The sequence below is a fragment of the Miniopterus schreibersii genome, assembly GCF_964146895.1.
Source record: "Miniopterus schreibersii genome assembly, chromosome: 2".
Taxonomy (NCBI): Eukaryota; Metazoa; Chordata; class Mammalia; order Chiroptera; family Miniopteridae; genus Miniopterus; species Miniopterus schreibersii.
In genome coordinates, this window is record NC_138102.1 from 134,092,387 (window position 1) to 134,112,308 (window position 19,922).

General features: G+C 38.7%; 1 protein-coding gene across 6 annotated transcripts in view; it reads left to right on the forward strand.

Annotated features, from left to right (window-relative positions):
• The window catches only part of TAFA2 (TAFA chemokine like family member 2), a 416,091-nt gene that overhangs the window by 280,592 nt on the left and 115,577 nt on the right, over positions 1–19,922 (forward strand). For 5 of the 6 annotated variants that reach the window (XM_081130399.1, XM_081130400.1, XM_081130402.1 and 2 more), the window contains one exon: positions 5,742–5,848. In XM_081130399.1, coding sequence (XP_080986525.1) covers positions 5,743–5,848 — 106 coding nt within the window. In that variant the 5' untranslated portion in view covers position 5,742. Of the gene's footprint in view, positions 1–4,305; positions 4,367–5,741; positions 5,849–19,922 lie in introns of those variants that run through there. The other variant, XM_081130403.1, reaches the window with a different exon arrangement.

Sequence of the window (19,922 nt, forward strand, 5' to 3'; positions counted from 1 at the left end):
GCTGGCATTCTTAGCTGATGAATATAATAGAAATTTAATTCTTTAAATTAAAAGAAGTAATGAAACTTCTCCATCAAAAAGGATTCATCTATTCTGTTATGATTGTATATTCAATACATGCATTTCTTCGTGGAGCATGTAGATATTGAACATTGTAGATACTGTTCTACTGCTGGAGTGGTGATAGAAAATGCTCTCACAGAAATTACATTTTAGTGGGAGAAAAAAGAAAATAAATGCTTAAATGTGTAATATACAAATGAGATAATTTCATACTGTAGTAAATAAAGTACACCAGAATATTGGGAGAAAGAGAGACTGGAAGGTGGGTGCCTTTGGCCTCTGGAAGACAACAGAGGCCCTGCCAGCAGGGAACCGAGGAAACAGGGATGTGAAGTGAGGTCAGAGAGGTGGGAGGCTGAGCCCACCTCTCTTACTGTAAATTCCAGTAAGAAATTTACATTTTACTCTCATTTCAGTGGGTAGGTAGATTTTGGGATTTTAAGAAAGATGTGAGGTGGAGTAATATACTCTTATTTATACTTTATAAAGATCATTCTGGTCCCTGTGTAGGCAAGAACAAACCTTGTCAGTTGGAGTATTTTACCTCAAGGGTTGATTCCTGTACTAGCTTTGTCTGTTGAAATCCATGCCATTGTAATTGATTACCACCAGGTTGGTTTGAAGATTAGATCGATGCAGAGAAGTGTCCTAAAGAGGCTTTTGTATACATTGCCTTATATGACCTTTATTTCCACAGAAGTGCCTTAAGCTCAAGGGGACGCCAGGTGGTTGAATTCTACCCCAGCTTTTATCTCCTTTCTATATAAGGTTCTCCCCCTTTTCCTTTCCATTTTCTCTTCATTAGACCAGTTAAGCTTACTTTCTGTTTTTATGGGGAAATGATTTTTCTAGTAGCATAATAGTCTTTTGGTTCTTGCTTATTTACAATTAAATGCACTTTGAGCATTGGTCGGGAGGGGAAGGGTTTCAAAATGATCCAAAAGTCACCGTCTCAGTGAGTATGACTGAAATGAGACACTCGAGAAGAGTGGGAGGAAGTCTGGAGATGGAATTGCCAGCCCTCTCCTTTGACAGCTTTTCCCTTCAGCATCCCTCCCTGCCAAGGTGACCTTTCCCAGTTACCCTGTTTCCCTCCTGCTCCTTGCAGGTGGCGGCTGCTTGGGGAGCCATTTCAAGGTTTCCTTCTCTGTGTGCACTTATCCTTCAGTTTCCTGTTTCTTTTCCCCCTCAGCTTTTGCTTTAAAAAAATTCACTTAAGCCTAGCTGGTGTGGCTTGGGGGATTGAGCGCCCTCCCGTGCACCAAGGGGCCGCCCGATGGATTTCCCGCCAGGGCCCAGGCCCAGGCCCAGGCTGCAGGCTCCATCCCCAGTCGGGGGCACGCAGGAGGCAGCTGATCGATATTTCTCTCTCATCGCTGTTTCTATCTCTCCCCTCTACCTTCCTCTCTCTCTCAAATCAATAAAAACATGTTAAAAATAAATAAATAAAAATTAAAAACCACTTACCGATTTAAAAGAATTCACTTAAATATTGCTGTTTTTATAGAGGAATGTGACAATTCTGAAAGTGTGTTGGGCCCTTGACGGTACTGGAAAATTTTAAACTGAGACCTGGTGGGTAGCACGCTGAGTGGGAGTTGAATGGGAAGGGAATGTCCCCTCCCGTGCTCCCCTACGAGGTCAGGAAGAAACGTGCCAGTCAGCACTTTTCCCTTTGGGTTTTCTTCTTTGAAACTGTCCCTTTGTCAAAAATCCTCCATCACTCCATTACACTTCAGTTTGCTCAAGCTTGATTGTTACTCAAAAGTCAGAATAAAACTAATGACAGCTTGGATTGCTCCCTTGTCATTTTCGTTTGCCTTGCTCGTCTCCCCTCCCCCACCCTTTTCTTGCATTTGTCTCCTGTTTGTCCTAAAAGAATGGCACCCACTTCCTCCTCCTCACATTGACAACTACACAATATATTTGGCTCTACGGCTCCACTGACATTCAACAAATACTCATTTACCAGTTATTAAGCTCAGCCTTGGGCCTGGCACTAGGTATTCACAAATGTATTGGACACAGTCCCTGTCTTTAGGAATCTTATATTAGAGTGGGGGATGGAGATAAGTGAATGGAAAATTACAATACAGTGTGACAAGTGGCTGTTGTGCATAAAGAAGGGTGCTCAGCGTGGTCTTGAACGAATCCTGTGGGAGGAAGTCTAACCTGCACCCTGACCATTGAGTGGATGGGGGACGGGGTGGGCGGCTGATATGTTTCAGGTGACACGGAGGTGGCGTATGCTGGAAGGCACTGAGGAGACTTAGTAGAGTTAAAACAGAGTGATGGGGAGGAATGGCACAAAATCAGATTAGAGACATAACGAGTAAAAAACTATTTTTTTAACCCTGATACAGGTTTTTATACCTTGTTGAGGGTAATGGCCTTTCCCCCCCCTCCGAATGTAGAGGGGAATCAAGTGAAGGTTTTAATCTTATGATGGGTGTCTTGTGATCACAGTTCCATACTTGGCTACAGCATGGAGAATGGTTTGCATTCAGTCAACAGTATTTACCAGGCACTTACAAAGTACCAGATATAGCCGTGGACAAGGCAGACCTGACTCTGCCCTTCATTGGCGGCAATATTGGCAGCAGGACGTCCAGTTAGGAGGCTGCATGTAGCCCATGGGAATTTTGGTGGTCTGAACTGCAGGATTGCCGTAGGGATGGGAATCAGTGTATTCATTTAGGAGATTCTGAGGAAGTAGTATGAAGAGAAGGTGGTGACTGACTGGTCAGGGATGGGGTTGGTGTGAGAAGGAGAAGGCTGGGGTCTTCAGAGACTTCCAAGGGTTCACCTTCAGTCTGCTTCCTTTTTCAGTTTCACAGCCTGATGACGTAGTGGGTGTTTCCATTTCCATCTGTCTAGTTATCCGTTTGACCAGCTGTCAGTTTTGTCATCCCATTTGGTGGGTGTACAGTGGGATGGAAAATACAACGGGTCACTGACCTTGGAGCAGAGACCATTTGCTATGGGAAAGCTATTATCAGGAATTATGCTAAGCAGCTCTCCTTGTCAGATGAGTTTTGCTAAACTGCTCTTTCTTTTCGATGCTATGCAGTACAGTAAAGTTGCAGGGATTGGATGTAGAAGGGGAGGCAAGATGTTTGAAAAAAAGTGAGAGAAAGTAGTCTCATAACAAAGTTAGTAGTAAGAAAGCTGAGGGGAAACAAAGGCAACAGAATGGAAGATTTAAAATAGTCATTTGTCCTCTGAGGGGGGAATACTAAACCAGATTATTTCTCTAAGAGGCTTCCTGAGGACACTAGTAACCTGTGTTACTCTGTGGAGAGAGGTTTCTGGAAAATGCCACCCACTCAGCTATGCCTCCCGTTAAAAAAATTCTGGTTGAATTTGTTGAACACAGAATTTTTTAAAACAATGTTTTTTATTGATTTTTAGAGAGAGGGAGAGAAAGGGAGAGGGGGAGACACAGAGAGAAACGTCAATATGAGAATGAACCCCATGTTTAGCTGCCTCCTGCACACCCCAGACTGGGACTTGAGCTGGCAACCTGGGCCTGAGCCCTGACCGGGAATCGAACCGGCAACCTTTGGTGCACAGGGCCACGTCCAACCAACTGAGCACACTGGCCAGGGCTGTTGAGCCCAGAATTTTACAAATACATTTGCCCCTGTGTTTTCCACTAACGCTGCATTAACATTCCGTGGAACTGGCGTCTCACAAGATACCTAGGAGAATGCTGGTCTAAGTCAGTCATGATCATAGTGAGGGCTAGCATGTATGGAGCATTCGTTACCCGTTACCGTCTGTGCATAGTGTTAAACTCCTCACATGGATTATCGTGTGGTCTTCATACCCGCAACACTGTGAGGCAGATACTATTATCCTCATTTTAGGGACAGCAAAAATACTCTGAGTTATAAGTAATTTGTCCAAAGTCATACAGTCACTAGGCAGGGAGGCAGATTTTAAACCAAACAGTCTAAAAGGTCAGGGACATATCCCTTTGTACATTATCTTGACATGTCACAAGAGCAAGGTCCACAGAGGACTTCTAGCTGTTGATGCCACTGAAACTCCCTTCATTCGCCACGTAAATGGGACTGTCCGCTCATGCACTCAAGGACCAAACATGACATCCAAGTGGCTGAACATTCTCTTCTCAGTCATTGATCCCTTGTACATGCCAACCAGTGGGTCAGACATTTCACATGCATTATTGCATATTACAGAAGAAGAAACCGAAGCGGGAGATCCAGACACCCACACAAGGTCACACATGTAGAAGCCGGTAGAGCCTGGACTCCAATCCAGCCAGTCGGATTCAAGAGTGAGTCCATGTTCTTAACCATACAACGTTGCTTTCTCAGCATCCGAATGAGTGTGCAGTGCTTCCCCAGGCTAAGGAATGTTAACATATATCTATATTAAATATGCATCACATATTCATTTATTTTTTCATACATTTATCAATATGAAAGACTCCTTTTCAAAATTGTGTGGCCATCATTGCTACCACTGAGTCCTATTTTTGGAGCTGGAATAATTGGAAACAAAGGTGTGAGGAAAAAGCTAACTTGGAGAATTCAGGAGGAATCAGGCTGGTCAGGAAGTGACCTCATGACCTTGCTTGTGGTAGAACCAAGGCAAGAAGTGTAGGTCAAGCAAGAATGAATCTGGGAAGGCACTGAGTAACGGACAAATATTTTATCTCCCTCAAAAATAAATGCAGAATGATTGTATTTTATATCAGTTTTGCTTACCTCTTAGCAATGTAGTAATGTAAGGATTTTAATACTTGACAATTCTGGGTTTGAATTTTATTTTATTATTAAACTGTACCTCAGGCAGATTTTCAAATTTCATCATCTATGAAATGGGGATGGATATACCAACATCCCAAATTTGTCCTGAAGGGCAATTGAAATAATGTTCTATAAGGTGCTAGAGAAAGTAGGTACTGAACTTTTATTGTAAGTAGCTATTATTTTATTATGACATTTCTTTGCTTTCCTGAGTTTTGTGGGCTCAACTTGAAAATGTTAAGTTGGTATTTTTTCTATCTGCTTTTCCACTTTTCTCCTACTTTCTGATAAATACAGCACAGTGGAGACCAACAATATTCTAACATCTGGATATCTCTAGCAGTAGTGATGTACAATAAGAAAGCTGTTGTACCAGGCAACTTTTTATTTTTTAAAGCACATTAGGAATAATAGATTTGAAGTGATTTTATTCTGTGCAGGAATTCATCTAGTTCATTTTATCTAAACTGCTTACCCTGACCGTTTGACTTGGCATTGAAGATGGAATCTTTAGGGAAAAAAAGTAAAATAAGTCACTATTTAAAGATTATTCAAACAGCTGTGCCTTGGATTTTGTGAATACAGTACATTTATATTTATATGTATGGAGAGGAAAATGGTACTATTTCCCAATTGATTGAGGCTATTGTTAAGTGAATGAAGACTGACTGAGGCAGAACCTCTCATCTCTTGCATCATATGAAGATGCTTTGTTTGGAAAACTTTTATTTTTTCTCTTCATAGTTTATATACAGCAGACAGCGTTTTAAATATAAGAAATGCAATTTTCAGGAGTTAAATATGTTGATGTGTCATGAAAAGCTTTAAATGTAGCAGAATTATAATGAAAATGCAATGTTTCATATACTTAGGATTTTTATTATTATTTTTTATTCACAGGATGAGTAAGAGATACTTACAGAAAGCAACAAAAGGAAAACTGCTGATAATAATATTTATCGTAACCTTGTGGGGGAAAGTTGTATCCAGTGCAAACCACCATAAAGGTAAGCTCTTTTCTTTCGACTATTGTGTTCCATCTTCACTAGGGGATTACTTTTACTAGATATGGGTCTCCCCCCCCCCCCCCCCCCCGTAATTATTTTTAGTAAAAATGTGGAGATAGTTATCCTAACTATGGCTTTGATAGGGGAAGCCTGACTATTTGAATGTTTCCAGGATAACTGCCCTTTCTGCAAATAGTGTTCAAAAGAATATGGAATGGTGACTCCACTTTCCCATCATTGACATTTTAAAGAGAGTGATGTTAGGATGTCGAGTTGACACGTGATAAAGATGAGTTTCAGACTGCAGTCATCCTCGTAAAGAAAGCATCTTCAATGATATGTTTTCTAACCACAGGTATATATGGAAATTGTGCTTCAGTGGCTTTTGTAAATCATACTTCTTCGTGCCAGGGTACCTTTGTAACCACCATTTGGACTCTGCATCTAGTCTGTTAGTTAGCAGGCTTAATTCTGCCATAGAACAGGGTGAGAGTATTTGTTTTATACATATTTTAAGCTTGACAGCTCAAAATTATGTCCAGTCTGTTCTCTTTTCTGCGCATGAGACTCAGTATAATGAGCAGCTACCTCTTTCCAAATGAATTAAAATGGGGCTATTTCTGAACTGTCCCTACCATAATCAGGTATTTATAACCCGAGAAGCCAATTTAGATTTTTCTGTGAAATATGATTTTACAGTTCAATTCTCAGTCCCCTGTAAATTCTAGAGGCTAGCAACGTACTTTTCTATTTTGTGTTGGGGTGAAAGGGGTGTTCAGACCTCCTTGAAATCTGTAACCCTTAAATTAGTCACACATGTGCATTTAATTAGCATTACATGGAACATTAGCAGCAGGGAGAGGAAAGATGTGGCGTCAAGGAGTGACGCCCATCATGTAAAATCTTTCCCCCCGGTGTTCAAACCAAAGAGTCATCTTTCAAAATATGGACTTTATCAAGAGGTCCTTCATATTTCCTAATCCTGTTTTTGTTCCACTGTGTGTTTATTATATATATTTTAGAGTTTTCTTCTTTTCTTTAATACTGCACACTGATCCACATGTCAGGCTTTAAATTCTCTATAGTAATTGGTATTAATAAAAGATGTTGAGCAGGGTGTTATTCCCTGTGCCTCCAAACTGGCAACAGTGAACCAAACTTAAGGGCAAAATAGTGTTAAATACTTATCTTTTAAAGAGAGTTGAAAACCACTGGGGCCAGGCCCCCTGCCTTGGTCTTACCAAGAGAAGGCATGGCATTGGTACTGTCAGGAGGGATGGTCACTTTAGTGCCCCTTCCCAGATTATAAAGAATAGTTGAGAGAAGATGGGGAGATGCACAGGAACTGGGGGTGTCAGCCTGGTGAAGCAAGGGTTTGTGAGAAAGCTGCTTTTCATCTCCAAAGCTTAGATGAGGCCTCTAAGAGAATCACGCATAGAGACTGCCCCGCGGTGACTATTACATACAACTTTTAAAGCTACTTTTGAGAATAGTTAAGTCTTATGGCCTATGCTAACTCTAAGAACTTTTTTACTTTATGACAAGAAAATACGTCTTGAACATAAGAGCTTACCCATCTCAAAACACCTATGTAAAGTGCCAGACGACCCGTACATGGTAGAAGGGGGAATTGAGTGCTGTTTTGGTGTTTCATTCCCACCCTGCCACTGATATTTTGGATGAAGGTTTTAGGAAAGATTTCTCTATACCTCCCCCTTTTTCTCCTTCCCCTCTTCTTTTCTTTCTTTCCTTCATATTTTCCATACAAAATGTCCCTTTTGTTTAAACTATTTTACACTTCAAATACTAAGTGTAATGTATATGTGCACCAGTGTGCTCACCACCCAATTGAGAAATGTAACATTTCTAATACTCTTGTAACTGACTATATCTGCCACTCTGATTTCATTCCTTTGCCTCCTTACCCAAGATAACCACTATTCCAAATTTTGTGATTATAATTCCTTTGCTTTTGTTTATAATTTCACCATGTACATATATATTTCCAAATGGCATATGGCTTAATTTTGGTTGTGACTGAATTTACGTAATAGTATTATACTGTATTTTTTCTGTAATTTGCTATTTTGTCCAACAATATATTTGTGGCATTTAGTATAGTTGATGGCATGTAGTTGTAGTTTATTTATTTATTTACTTATTTTTACTGTTGCTTCATATTTTATGGTATGAAGTCATCACAATTTGCATATTTAATCACTGGTATGCAAACATTTGGTGTTATATTTTCTTGCCATTATGACCTATGTTTCTATGAACAATCTTGTCCTTCCTCTTGGTGCACGTGTGTGAGGGTCTTTCAGGAGCATGTTCTGAGGAGCACAGAGGCTGGATCACGGCGCGTGCAGACCTTCAGTCTCACCAGATTAGGCCACGTGGTTTTCCAAGTGGTAGTATAGTACTTACAAAGTTGTCCAAAGTGTTTTCTTGCTATCTTTGTCATCTGCTGTGTCTGTAGTTACCTCTCTTTCTTCTGTCTGAACAGTGCTCATTTGTGTCATGCCTCTTTTTTTCCTGATTAATCTCCCCAGAGTTGGTTAATTTTATTAGTTTTCTAAGGACCAACTTTTGCACTTATTGATCCTCTCACTTGAATCTTCTTGTAATTTCATTACTTTCTGCTCTTACCATTATGATACCATTAACTTTATTTTTATTTCTATAACAAGCACTTCAGTTATACCTAGGGATATACGCCAGGCACTTGTGTGGAAATGAAACTTCTCTGGATTTTTCAGAGCTTCGTGGAATGGCCTCCTGAGACTTTACACAGGCTGTGTGGATTAGATCTATAGTCATTTGTGTAATTAATTGTTTTGACTCAAAAGGATAATAAAACTCGTATCTTTCCCTTGGGGCTAACTGGCTGCAGCTTGGATTAGGTCCCTAGGTCAAGTTCTCAAGGTGCCAGAAAGGTTGGGGCACTGACTACCCAGGTATGAAGCCCGGACCTTGGAGACACTTGCGGTTCATGTGGCCCTTGGAAAGATGTATTTACATTCCAAAAGGTTAAGTGAGAACCTACCCTTTGGCAGGAGAATGACTATATCTCTCCTTCATATAAGTAGGAAAATCCACTGTTCTCTGTCACTGTCCTGTAGTGTCCAGCTACTTGTGTAGGACATGTGACCGAGCTTTCATCATAGGTGAGGCTAAGGGCAAGGGAGTCCATTCACTTATTTCTTTATTGTGAAATAATTAATAAGAAATTTGTCTCTGATCCAGACCATCTTGTGTGAGCATTTGAGATAAAAGTAATAAAGAGAAACAATAAAGCCCAACAGCTTTATTCTAAGTTTTACAGATATCAATTCACCTAATCCTCATTACAACCTGTAAGGTAGTTTCTATTATTAACCTTTATCGGACGAAAGGGAACTTTAGTTCCTGGCAAAATGTAATTTAAATTGTAAATGTAATTTTTATGTTTTTTAACATCAGTAACATATATTAAAAGATAACTTTAATAATAAACAATACATTTTCTTTATAAATGTTTTTACTTTTCATAAATAACTCAAAAAATAGATACGATAGAGGCAAAAAAGTAAATGCCTGCAGAGCTGAATTTAAATGCCCAGAAAAGCTCCAGCTGGGAGACCCCACTACTGGAATTTAAATGCCGTCTTTTAAAGGTTAATCCTGTGTCACAGATCACAAATGTTGGCAAAGAAAGATTAAATAATTTTTCCCATGTTGCCTAACTATTGGAGGCAAGATTCAAATCTAGGCAATGGTGCTCCATAAAACATGATATATATCTAGTTGTGAATTTTTATTTATTTATGCTATTTCAGATTTAGTTGAATTCCTAAATCTACAGTTTGTTGTCTTTCATGAACTTTGAAAAAAATTCAGGCATTGTTGGATGGGAGAGGCATTCGTCTCCCCCCAGTTGCTAGTGGGAGTGGAATTCGGGGGACCCCCACAGGAGGATGAGGTATAGTAGAAAGCCTTCTTTCCATGGAATTATACCCCAGGATTTCCAAAGTCCCATTTCCCTTAGTCCAGTCATAGAAGAAGTGTAGGTGGGGCTTTAGCAGAGGTAAAAGCAGAGCCAGTGTCCAGAGTTTCTTTTCTATGTTGGAGCCAGGTCCAGTCCAGCATCAGGTTAGCCTAGCTTGTGTTTCCCTGCTGCATTCCATCAGTTAGTTGCCTGTCAGGTCCACATGGCCATGGGCCATATGGGCAAATACAAGGAAGCAAGAGCAAAAGAGCCCCACAAGCCAATAGTCAAGCACAACAAGAGCAACCAGAGAGAGCTAATTCCTTTGTTTAGGGAGTTATATTTCCAAATCTTGTGTGCTTGTAGTGGCCATGCCCATTCTGGCCAGTGATCTCTGTTCCCAGGTGTGATTGACAGTAAGTACCTTCCCTACTCCCCCAAACTTTCAGGGCATGCATCTTTCTTCCCGATGTGGTTCCCTGGGGAGTGCAAAATTGCAGATTCCTGGTGAAGCAGCCCAGATGACATCCCTGTAATGTCTGGCTTCCTCCTTTGCTCCTTTTCTATTATTAATAACTAGCTAATTACAGTGGTATTAATTCTCCCCTTAGAAAGAACGAACCTCTTTGTAGTCTTACAAAGGATACATAGACGGTCTCCATTTTCTTGTAGTTGCTTTGCCCTGGAAAGGGGCATAGATCTGTCTATCCCAAGGCTCAGAGGTTCTCCTCTATTTGACAGAGGAAGGAGGAGCAGAAAAGGGAAGGGGAGTCTTCATGCAGGGAAGAGGGGTTTTGCAAAGTCCAGGTTATTCTGGTGTCCCTGGGAGGTGACGCAGGCGATGTCCAGAGGACGATGCATTGGCAGGTCCATCTCCTATCCTGTAACGTTATCTCTTGAAATATTGCTTCTATACCATTGTCTTTACTAAACTAGGACTCTGGTTAAGTGTATGTCAGCTTTCTCTCTCAGTTCTCCATGTATTTCAACCTTTATATTTTCCACCTTCAAGTCTCTCTGTGCTTTTCTCTGGGATATTTATTCAGATCTTCTTTCTACCACACTAATTCTGTGTCTCTTGGGATTAATCTGCTTTTTAATCCACATGAATTTCAATTTTATCCATTATATGCTACTAAAACTTCTTATTTTTGTAAATTGGGTTGGCTTTTGATATATTTTTGTTCTCACTCATGTTTTCATTTCCCCATTTTATACATTATATAGATATCAAGTTATATACGTTACATATATGTAATAATATGATAGATATTATATAAAATATATATAATTTGATATAATGATTTTATTTTATAAAACTTTTGCGTTTTCCTCCTGGTGAATCTCACTCATGATACTTTATTAATTTTAGGGTTTGTGGTTTTTAAAAATGTTGTCAGTTAATTTTCATTGTAATCATATTGGTGAGAATTTTAAAGGCCTCTGCTTAGGATGCAGTCTTCCAGAGATGATTTGCATAAGCCATGTGCCTTAGGTGAGGTTCACTAGAAGCAGAGCCAAGTCAGGAATTCTTGTTTATGTTATTTATTGAGAGACTGCTCTCAGGAGAAGGAGATGGTGGGCAGGGGGATAGAGCAGGAGATAAAAACTAAGCACAAATAGAATCTCAGCTGGAGAACAGCCTGGTCACGTCCTGGAAAGCTCTGAAACATGAATTGCTCCACAGAATTGGTCCATCCTTGAGGTGAGAAGGACAGCCTCTTTTACCCTTGTGTCCATTTGTCATTAGCAATGGATCTATTGCTAATAGGATCCATTATATTGGAGGAGCCTTCTTGGGCAAGTGGCTGCTTTTTAGCAGAGGGTGAGTCTCCAAACAAGGGAGGGGCTATGAATTGTAATCTAACATTCACACTAAGTGGAGAAGTGGTGAACAGCTGATAGAACTGCCCTATATTTCACTGCAGTCTCCTCCTTGTGCCCCTCAGATCTTGCTTCTCACTTAAGTTCACTCCATCCAGCCGAAGCTCATCAAAGATTCTGGTTGGTTACAATTTCCAAGAAAATGTACTTGAGGAAAAAAGGGGCCCCCATTAAGGCCGTCGTTACCAAGACCATTATTGATATTCATCATCTGCCCAATGCCTCTAGCCATTTTAGGTTGCCCTCTCCTTCAGCCAGCACTTCTGCTAATTGAGGAGGCTACCCTGATGTTTTTGTTTTGTTTTATTTTTAATCCTCACCTGAGAGTATCTTTTCCATTGCTTTCAGAGAGAATGGAAGGGGGGGGGGGAGAGAGAGAAACATCGATGTGAGAGACACATCAATTGGTTGCCTCCTACATGAGTCTTTACCAGGACCATGGATCAAGCCTGCAACCGAGGTACGTGCCCTTGGCCAGAATCGAACCTGGGACCCTACAGTCCCCAGGTCGATGCTCTAACCACTGAGCCAAACCAGCTAGGGCCTGGCCTGATGTTTTATCCACATCACATGCCTGAGAGTTCTGAGTCCTGGATTATTAAGCTCTTAAGCTGTGGTTTTTGTATTAACACATTTATAATTATAATTAGTCATGATGATGCCAAGAAGTACCCAGTGGATCATCTGAGAGCCGAACATATTCTTCTCCATCCCAGTACACAGCACCTACCCTCTTCTTCATGATCATCAGGGTCCTTTATCTCATCAATATCTAACTCCTTTTTTTTCTTGCTGTCTGTGGGGCTGATCAGAAGCAGCTGTAGCTTTATGTCTAGCAGAACTTTTACTCTTTCCCCAGGGAAAAGCATCCCCTTTCTGGAATGAAGTACTCCTACACTCTGGTAGTTTTCACGGGGATATTTTAGACTGGATAATTCTGATGGAATGTTTGTTTTAGTCAGTAATTTTTGAGTACCTACAATAAGGGCTGAGAATATAGCAGAACATAAAGGAGGAAAAATCTTTGTCTTTATGGAGTTTTTGTCCTAGAGTGGGAAGATAGATAGTAAAAAATAAAAATAAAAATTTTACAGTATAAATGCTGTGGGGGAAAAAATAAAGAAATAAAGAGGTAAAAGAAGTGTTTAAGAGGGATTGTAATTTTAAATAAAGTTTTTGGTAAGACCTAAAGTTTTCAATAGAGCCAGCCATAAATATATTTGGGGGAAAGATGTTCCAGGCAGAGAAGCCATAAGTATGAATGCTTTCAAGCAAGACCATGCTTGCAGACAATGAGAAATGGCAAGAAGGGTGATGTGACTAGAACAGAGCATGTAAGAAAGAGAGGTAGGACATTAGGTCATGAGAGAACACGTAAATGTAGGACATGAAAGAACGGCATAGATAACTGTTCAAAACACCAGTGCAATGCCATTGTGCTCTCAAGAACAACTGAATGCAGGATTGCGTTAATCTAATTTTTAAACATGATGTAGAAACACTTGTAGAAATCCAGAGCATATGGATTTGAAAAATGAGATATCTAAAAATCAGAAAATGTCACCTGCTTAATAAAATCTTCTGAGCTTTGGAAACTAAAAATCCCTCACACAGACAAATTGGTTTATTGCTCAAACCACCACAGAGATTCTGTCCTGAATTCTCACAATTGTTTTGAGCTGGGCATTTTGGGGGGATGGTGATTAACTCAGAGCAGTGTGACAGCCAGTCAGAAAGTATAAGCAGTGTTTCCCCCTTGGAAGCAATTATATTAGGTACAGCTTCAGATTCTGAGATCAGAGAGGAAACATTTCAGTGTAGGACTCCAAGTTCTCAACAGAAAAATATAGTCATTAATCTTAGAAGGCAGATATGTTTTCTTGCCTTTTCTTCCTTTACCCATCATATCCAAATCAAATAAAAAAATCATGAGCTGTCATTGGATATTTGGGTTGGAAAAGGATCTGTATTTAGTGTGAACGACATATAAACAGGTGAGAGTTATACACAAAGAGAAAACAAAACAAAACAAAAATGTTTATTTGATTAGCTGAGATTGAATACATGCTATCCTGATTGTCATACAAGGTAATTCCTAATCTGAGTTAAAATTTTTGATTAAATGGAATTTTTTTCAAAGAAAAACAAAATTTTAAGTAAAGATGATTTTTAGTTCAAAGCTTATATGAGAGAGCAGCCATTTGTTTGTTGGTTCATTTGATAATTTACTCATTTATCCAACCAACTATCCAGTAAACAAAATATGTATTGTCTGTTAAGTGTTGGGCATTAGGTCCAGTTCTGAAGATATTAAAGTGACCAAAACCAACACAATCCATGCCCTGTGGAGCTTACAGTATAATTGGGAAGGAAAAACATTAATCTGATAATCAGACAAATAAATATTTACTTATAAATGGTATTAAAGTGCTATAAAGATAAAATTTCAGGCCCGGCTAGGCATGGCTCAGTGGTTGAGCATCGACCTAGGATCCAGGAGATTGAGGTTCCATTCCTGGTCAGGGCACATGCCTGGGTTGTGGGCTCAGCCCCCAGTTGGGGGCATGCAGGAGGCAGCTGATCAATGACGACTCTCTCATCATTGACATTTCTCTCTCTCTCTCCCCCTCTCTCCCTCTCTCTGAAATCAATTAAGATATATTAAAAAATGATAAAATTTCAGGATAAGTATATATAAACTGTAAAATGTATAGAGAGGGATCAGGGGACTCTCTTCTAGGGAAGGGATGGACATTTGAGCTGAGATCTGAATGGGGAGTGGAAGTTAAGTAGACAGAATGCTCTGGAGCTAAAAGAAGTCACTGTCCGGAGGGCAAAAAGCAAAGAGGACTGGGACAATCAGCCAAGAGAGGGGCCTAAGGTAGATCCTCTGGGGCCATATTCATAATGTTGGTTTTCTTACACTTAAAATTGCTTGATTCAGTTTAGCCAAGATATTACTGGGTTCTCTTGGGTTGTTTTGTAGCTGACTATGATGTGTATCAACGTTTAAGAACACCGATTTATAATTTATACTGTTTTAAGTACCTTGCTTATGAAAACAATCAAATTAATGGCCTAAGAGAAAGAAAAATGGCCATAACATAAACCGACTCAAATTTGGACTTTTAACAACACAATTTATGATACATTTTATGGAATTTTCAAAGTTCTCAAATGTTTATTGAGAACTTTGGTAAGAAAGACAAATGTCAGGAAGAGAAATCAAGTCACCCATAATTTTTCCACATAAAAATTATTAGATGGCATTTGGACATCTAATTTATGAGCATATTAAACATATTGGAGATCTTGGTGTTCCTTCGTTTATTTAATTATTCATACATCTATTGAGATAGACTAGGCATGTGAGAGACTGTGTGACTCTGAGCTGGTGATTTTGCTTTAAATTATGCAGATCAAGTTTCTGTTTTCCTACGGTTCATCCTTCCATATCTTGATTTTTTTCTTCACTTTTTTATTTTAAGATATCTCATGCTTACAGGATAGTGCATGAAACCCATATGTGTACTCAAAAGAATAATTATAAGGCAAGCAACTGTGCACCTATCAACCAGGACAAGAAATAGACTATTTCAGCACCCCAGAGCTCTTTATGCCTCTCTCTGATTACAACGCCCCCTCCCACAGAGGTACCCCTCTCCTGACTTGCTATGCCTAAACAATAGATATTTTGTCATTTTAAAAAAATTTGTAAAAATGGAATTCTACTGTGGGCATTCTTTTCAGTGTGATTTGCTTCTTACCATCAACATTTTCTCTTGAGATTCACCCATGTATTGACGAAGGATTGCATTGTATGAATATACTGTGATGTGTTTATATCTTTTGTTGTTGATGGATCTGGGTCTTTCCAGTTGTTCATTGTTACTGACAATATTTGAGTCTTTCCAGCTGTTGGTTATTATTGACAATGCTGCTGTGGACATTGTTGTACATGTATTTTCATTCGCATGTACAAAATTTTCCGAGGGTATATTTGTAAGAATGGAACTTTATGGATCATATGATAAGTACACATTCAACTTTACTTTTTACCCCTCTTAGCAGTATAATTAGCAGTAAATGATGTGTACTTGCTTATACTATATCTATAAACTATCTATAAACACATATTTTAAGTGGGGCATGAAAAACATTATAATAATGTACCCTAAATTACTTAAGAAAATCTCTGTTGCTAGATTTTTTTGAGATTATTTTTGTTGTTAATACTAATATAAAAACATTTGGGCAATGATTTTTGTTTACATTTAATATTAATGATTATTTATTACTACATTTTGTTTATATTCAATTTCTTTACATAGTCAACACAAATGAGAATTTTTGAGGTCGAAAAGATTGAAATGGTGAAGTTTGTATCGTTCACCATTCACTGGGGGAAAAGGAAATCATACGAGGGTAGTTTAAAATAGGGAATTGGCCAGGAAAGTGTGACAAGGGCTGGGCAGGAAACAGGGAATGGGGACGCTACTGCCCAGAGGTCGGTGACTGCCTACCGCTCTCATTGCCCCTGGCCCTGGAAGAGCAGCAGGAAAAGCAGCGTTACCACGGTTCCCGCCGCGCTTGCTGCTGTTTGCTGAGGCCCTGCTGCTGCTTTAAGAGTCACTTCTGCTGGCGCAGAGCAGGGAGCAGGCCCCAGGCCCTGACGCTGCAGGAGCTTGGGAGGCTGTGGGCTCCCTGGTGATGCTGCTCAAGCCCGCAGGCATCCCCAGTAACCTCTCTCTGCACTTCCGAAGCCGGAAAAAATAGATGACTTCTCTCCTTCAGTCTGTTTCCTGTGAGCACCTGCCTCCAAGATGCAATTCAAAGCGCAAGACATTTGGGGGTAAAACACTTCGGACCAATTGCATTTCTTTTCTCATCCCAAATCTCCCAGCTCGAATCAGTTCTCCACACAGTTGTTGAAGTGAGTTTCTAAAACTGAATATCTGATCATTTTACTTCTCTACTTAGAACCCTTAAGATGAAGTTCACAATTTATAATGTGGGTGACAAGGCTCTGTGTGATCTGTCTCTTGTCCCCTTCTGTAGGTACATTTCTCTTCCTCAGCATGATCCAGACACGCGTCTGTTGCGGTTTCTTAACGGCACGGTGCCCCTTTTGGTCACATGTCCCTCCTTGTGCTTTTTGCATTTTTTTGCTTTATTTGTCTAGCCAACTGCAAGCCATCATTCATATCTATTCTCTCCACCAGAAAGCTTTTCTTATCTTTGTAGGTTAGTTTCTCTGTTACATGGTGACATAGCGACTTGCACCCTTTACATCTATTACAATTGTAATTAATTAATTATTGGTACAATAATTTGTTAATATTTACTTTTCCACTTAGCTGAAGGTAGATCCAGGCATTTTATGCTTGTCATCTCCTGTTCCTGACAGCATCTAGCACAAATGAAAATATGACATGGGCTCTTTAAATATGTTCTTAGTTTAGAATTCATATTTCAAAACATTGAACAGAAGTTGCAAAAGAGTTTGAGAAATCAACAACCATAGCAGGTATCCTTGCGTTTTCTTCCTATTTTAATGATGGTTTTGGTCTAGTGTTCAGGAATTAAATATAATGTGGACCTTTAAAAAATAGTTTAAAAATTACATTGAAGAAATTCTTCTCTGTATTTACTCTAATTACTTAAAGGATTGGGATTTGTTTTCAGTATAGAATGTATTTGCAGGTATAGACTTAGGGAAACTCTGAATACTTAATGTTAAAACAAATGAAGTAATCCTACTTATTATTTATAGTATGACTTCATGTACATTATTTATTTGAATTATGAAAGGGACATTCTTTCACTACCATTTCTGTCTTATGCATTCAAGATTATATACATATTATAGTGAAACCAAAGAACAGGTCTGTTATGAGTGGAGTGAATCTTACTATTTGAGAAAATTGAATGTAGTTTCTGGTATTGGTGGGTTTGATAGACACTGAATGAAGTTATGTCATTGTTGCATCCTTGCATGCTTTAAAAAAAAGAGATGAAAATAAAAAAGCATTTGTTCTTTTTTGACTGGGAACAATTCATTAATTGAAAAATATTTAGTAATTTTTAGCCATATACAGGATACTGTGCACTATCAACAAGCATTCCATAACTTATTTGGGGGAATATATTTAATGTACTCCTATAACAGATTTTCATCACCTAGCAATAATGAAAGAAATAAAAGAAATCTTGAATGATTTAACTTAGATTAGAATTTCCCAATACTTATTTACACAGAGCTGTATTTCTCAACCGTTTTTCATTTTTGTTCTCTAAGGAGATTTTTAGATATGTTTTTCCTAATTGATCTCCACTCTCTTGAAATTTTAATACCACAAATATACTATATATCTGTTAATGTGCTTATGTATCTGTGATTTATAAAGAGAGAAACATTTTTTCCACTTCTACCACCTTAGGGGATGATATCACCCTTGTTGAAAATAGTCCATTTTTGTTACTATATAGTACCTATTTCTTAGTAGTACCATTCTTTTCCTGTCATTAATCATCATTTAGAAAAGTCCCTAATAGCATATCAAAATAACAGACCTTAAGGGCTTGGAGGAGCCAATATAACCTACTAGATCAATAATATAATTTTAATGAGTTCACATGACAAAATACTATTAAAAACACTATCAGTCCGTATTTTGAAATAAAAAAATATAGAGCCCAGGTTAGGCATCTACACCCATTTGGAAATATGAAACTTCAGCTAAAGAACAGCAGAGTAAGTCTTGAAAAGTGATCATTTGAGGGCTGATCAGTAGTAAGGCCCTAGAGTATCTTCATAGGTGCTCTCATTGCATATTCGGTATACCAGATGGATAGACATTTTTCTGTACTTGTTACTGTGTTATTGTGGTTTGACATCCCATAATCTTTAGCATACTTTCTTCAAATTATTAAGATTTGGGGCTCAAATTTTCTTTTGATCAAACAAATACACATCTTCACTTCTAGCAGCATTTTTCTAAATGATTAGATTCAAGTTCAAAAATACCTTTGAAAGATGAGTGGGAGTCATCCTAATACTTCTACCAAGTTGATATAACATTTTCATTAATGAGAAAATCTCTTAAAAATGTTATCTGAGAACCCCATACTCTGATAAATAAGATCACAACCCCAAAGCAGTTGAAGTAAGAAAACCATGAAGGAAAACTGGTTTTAAATGTTCCCATGATATAAAGTTGACTGGTTAAAGCTATTATCTTGGATTATGTCACTTGAATATTATTGCAATTAAAATTGAAACTCAATGTGTGATTAAAAGAGAACTTTAATTACAACCTAAAACAGCTTCCTGATCAAAGGCAGCTCTGAGAATGACAGTCACATTTTCGATAGAGGTATTTAATTTTTTTCAGTAACAATACAAAGAGATTTTAACAACTGTTAAGCTAAAGCAGTGCAAGTTCTGCAAATTCAAAATTCAAGCTGTTACTCTAGAAAAACTAAAGACCCCAGTTGATCTCCCAGGGGTATTTCATCAAACAAGTTATTTTGTGATCGTAGCTTGCAGTTGTCCCTCCTTCCTACTCCCACACAGATTTCTCATACTTCTCTCCGCGGCCTTTCAGCCGCCTGCACTCTCCCTCCCCGCGAGCCCTTTGCTCATCCATGACGACATGCCATCTCCTGCTTCCACTGACCCTCCCAGGCTGACACATACTTAGGCACTTTCTAGTAATTTTATCTTTTTCAACATTAAGATGGATTTGTCCCTATTATTTCTTCTGCCGCTGGTATTGCTCATATTGCACATGCTTTGTCCTTATTGGCGCATGGATAAGTAAGATTTTATTACCTACTCATCGTGTTCACTCTTATTATATAAGTGTGTGGGGGGTTTGTTTTTTTTAAGTTGATGACTTCCCTGAGAGCAAAATGATCTAATTTATCTTGATGGTCTCGTGGTGCCTCAGTAGTATCTGGCATATAATAAATGCTCAACACATATTTGTGGAATAAATGAATGATAAATAAATAACCAGGAATAACGTATGTGGAAGGAAAGAAACCAATGAGAATTTGATATTATTTCTGAAAGTTAGTTGTATTCAATATTTGACATGTATAAATTACTTTGAAAAATCTCATACGTGAAATGAATAAGAGAAATATAAATTAAGATATAATTATTCACATTCAATGTGACTGACCTAAGAAGGTTAAAAGTTCTTTAATTATTTTCAA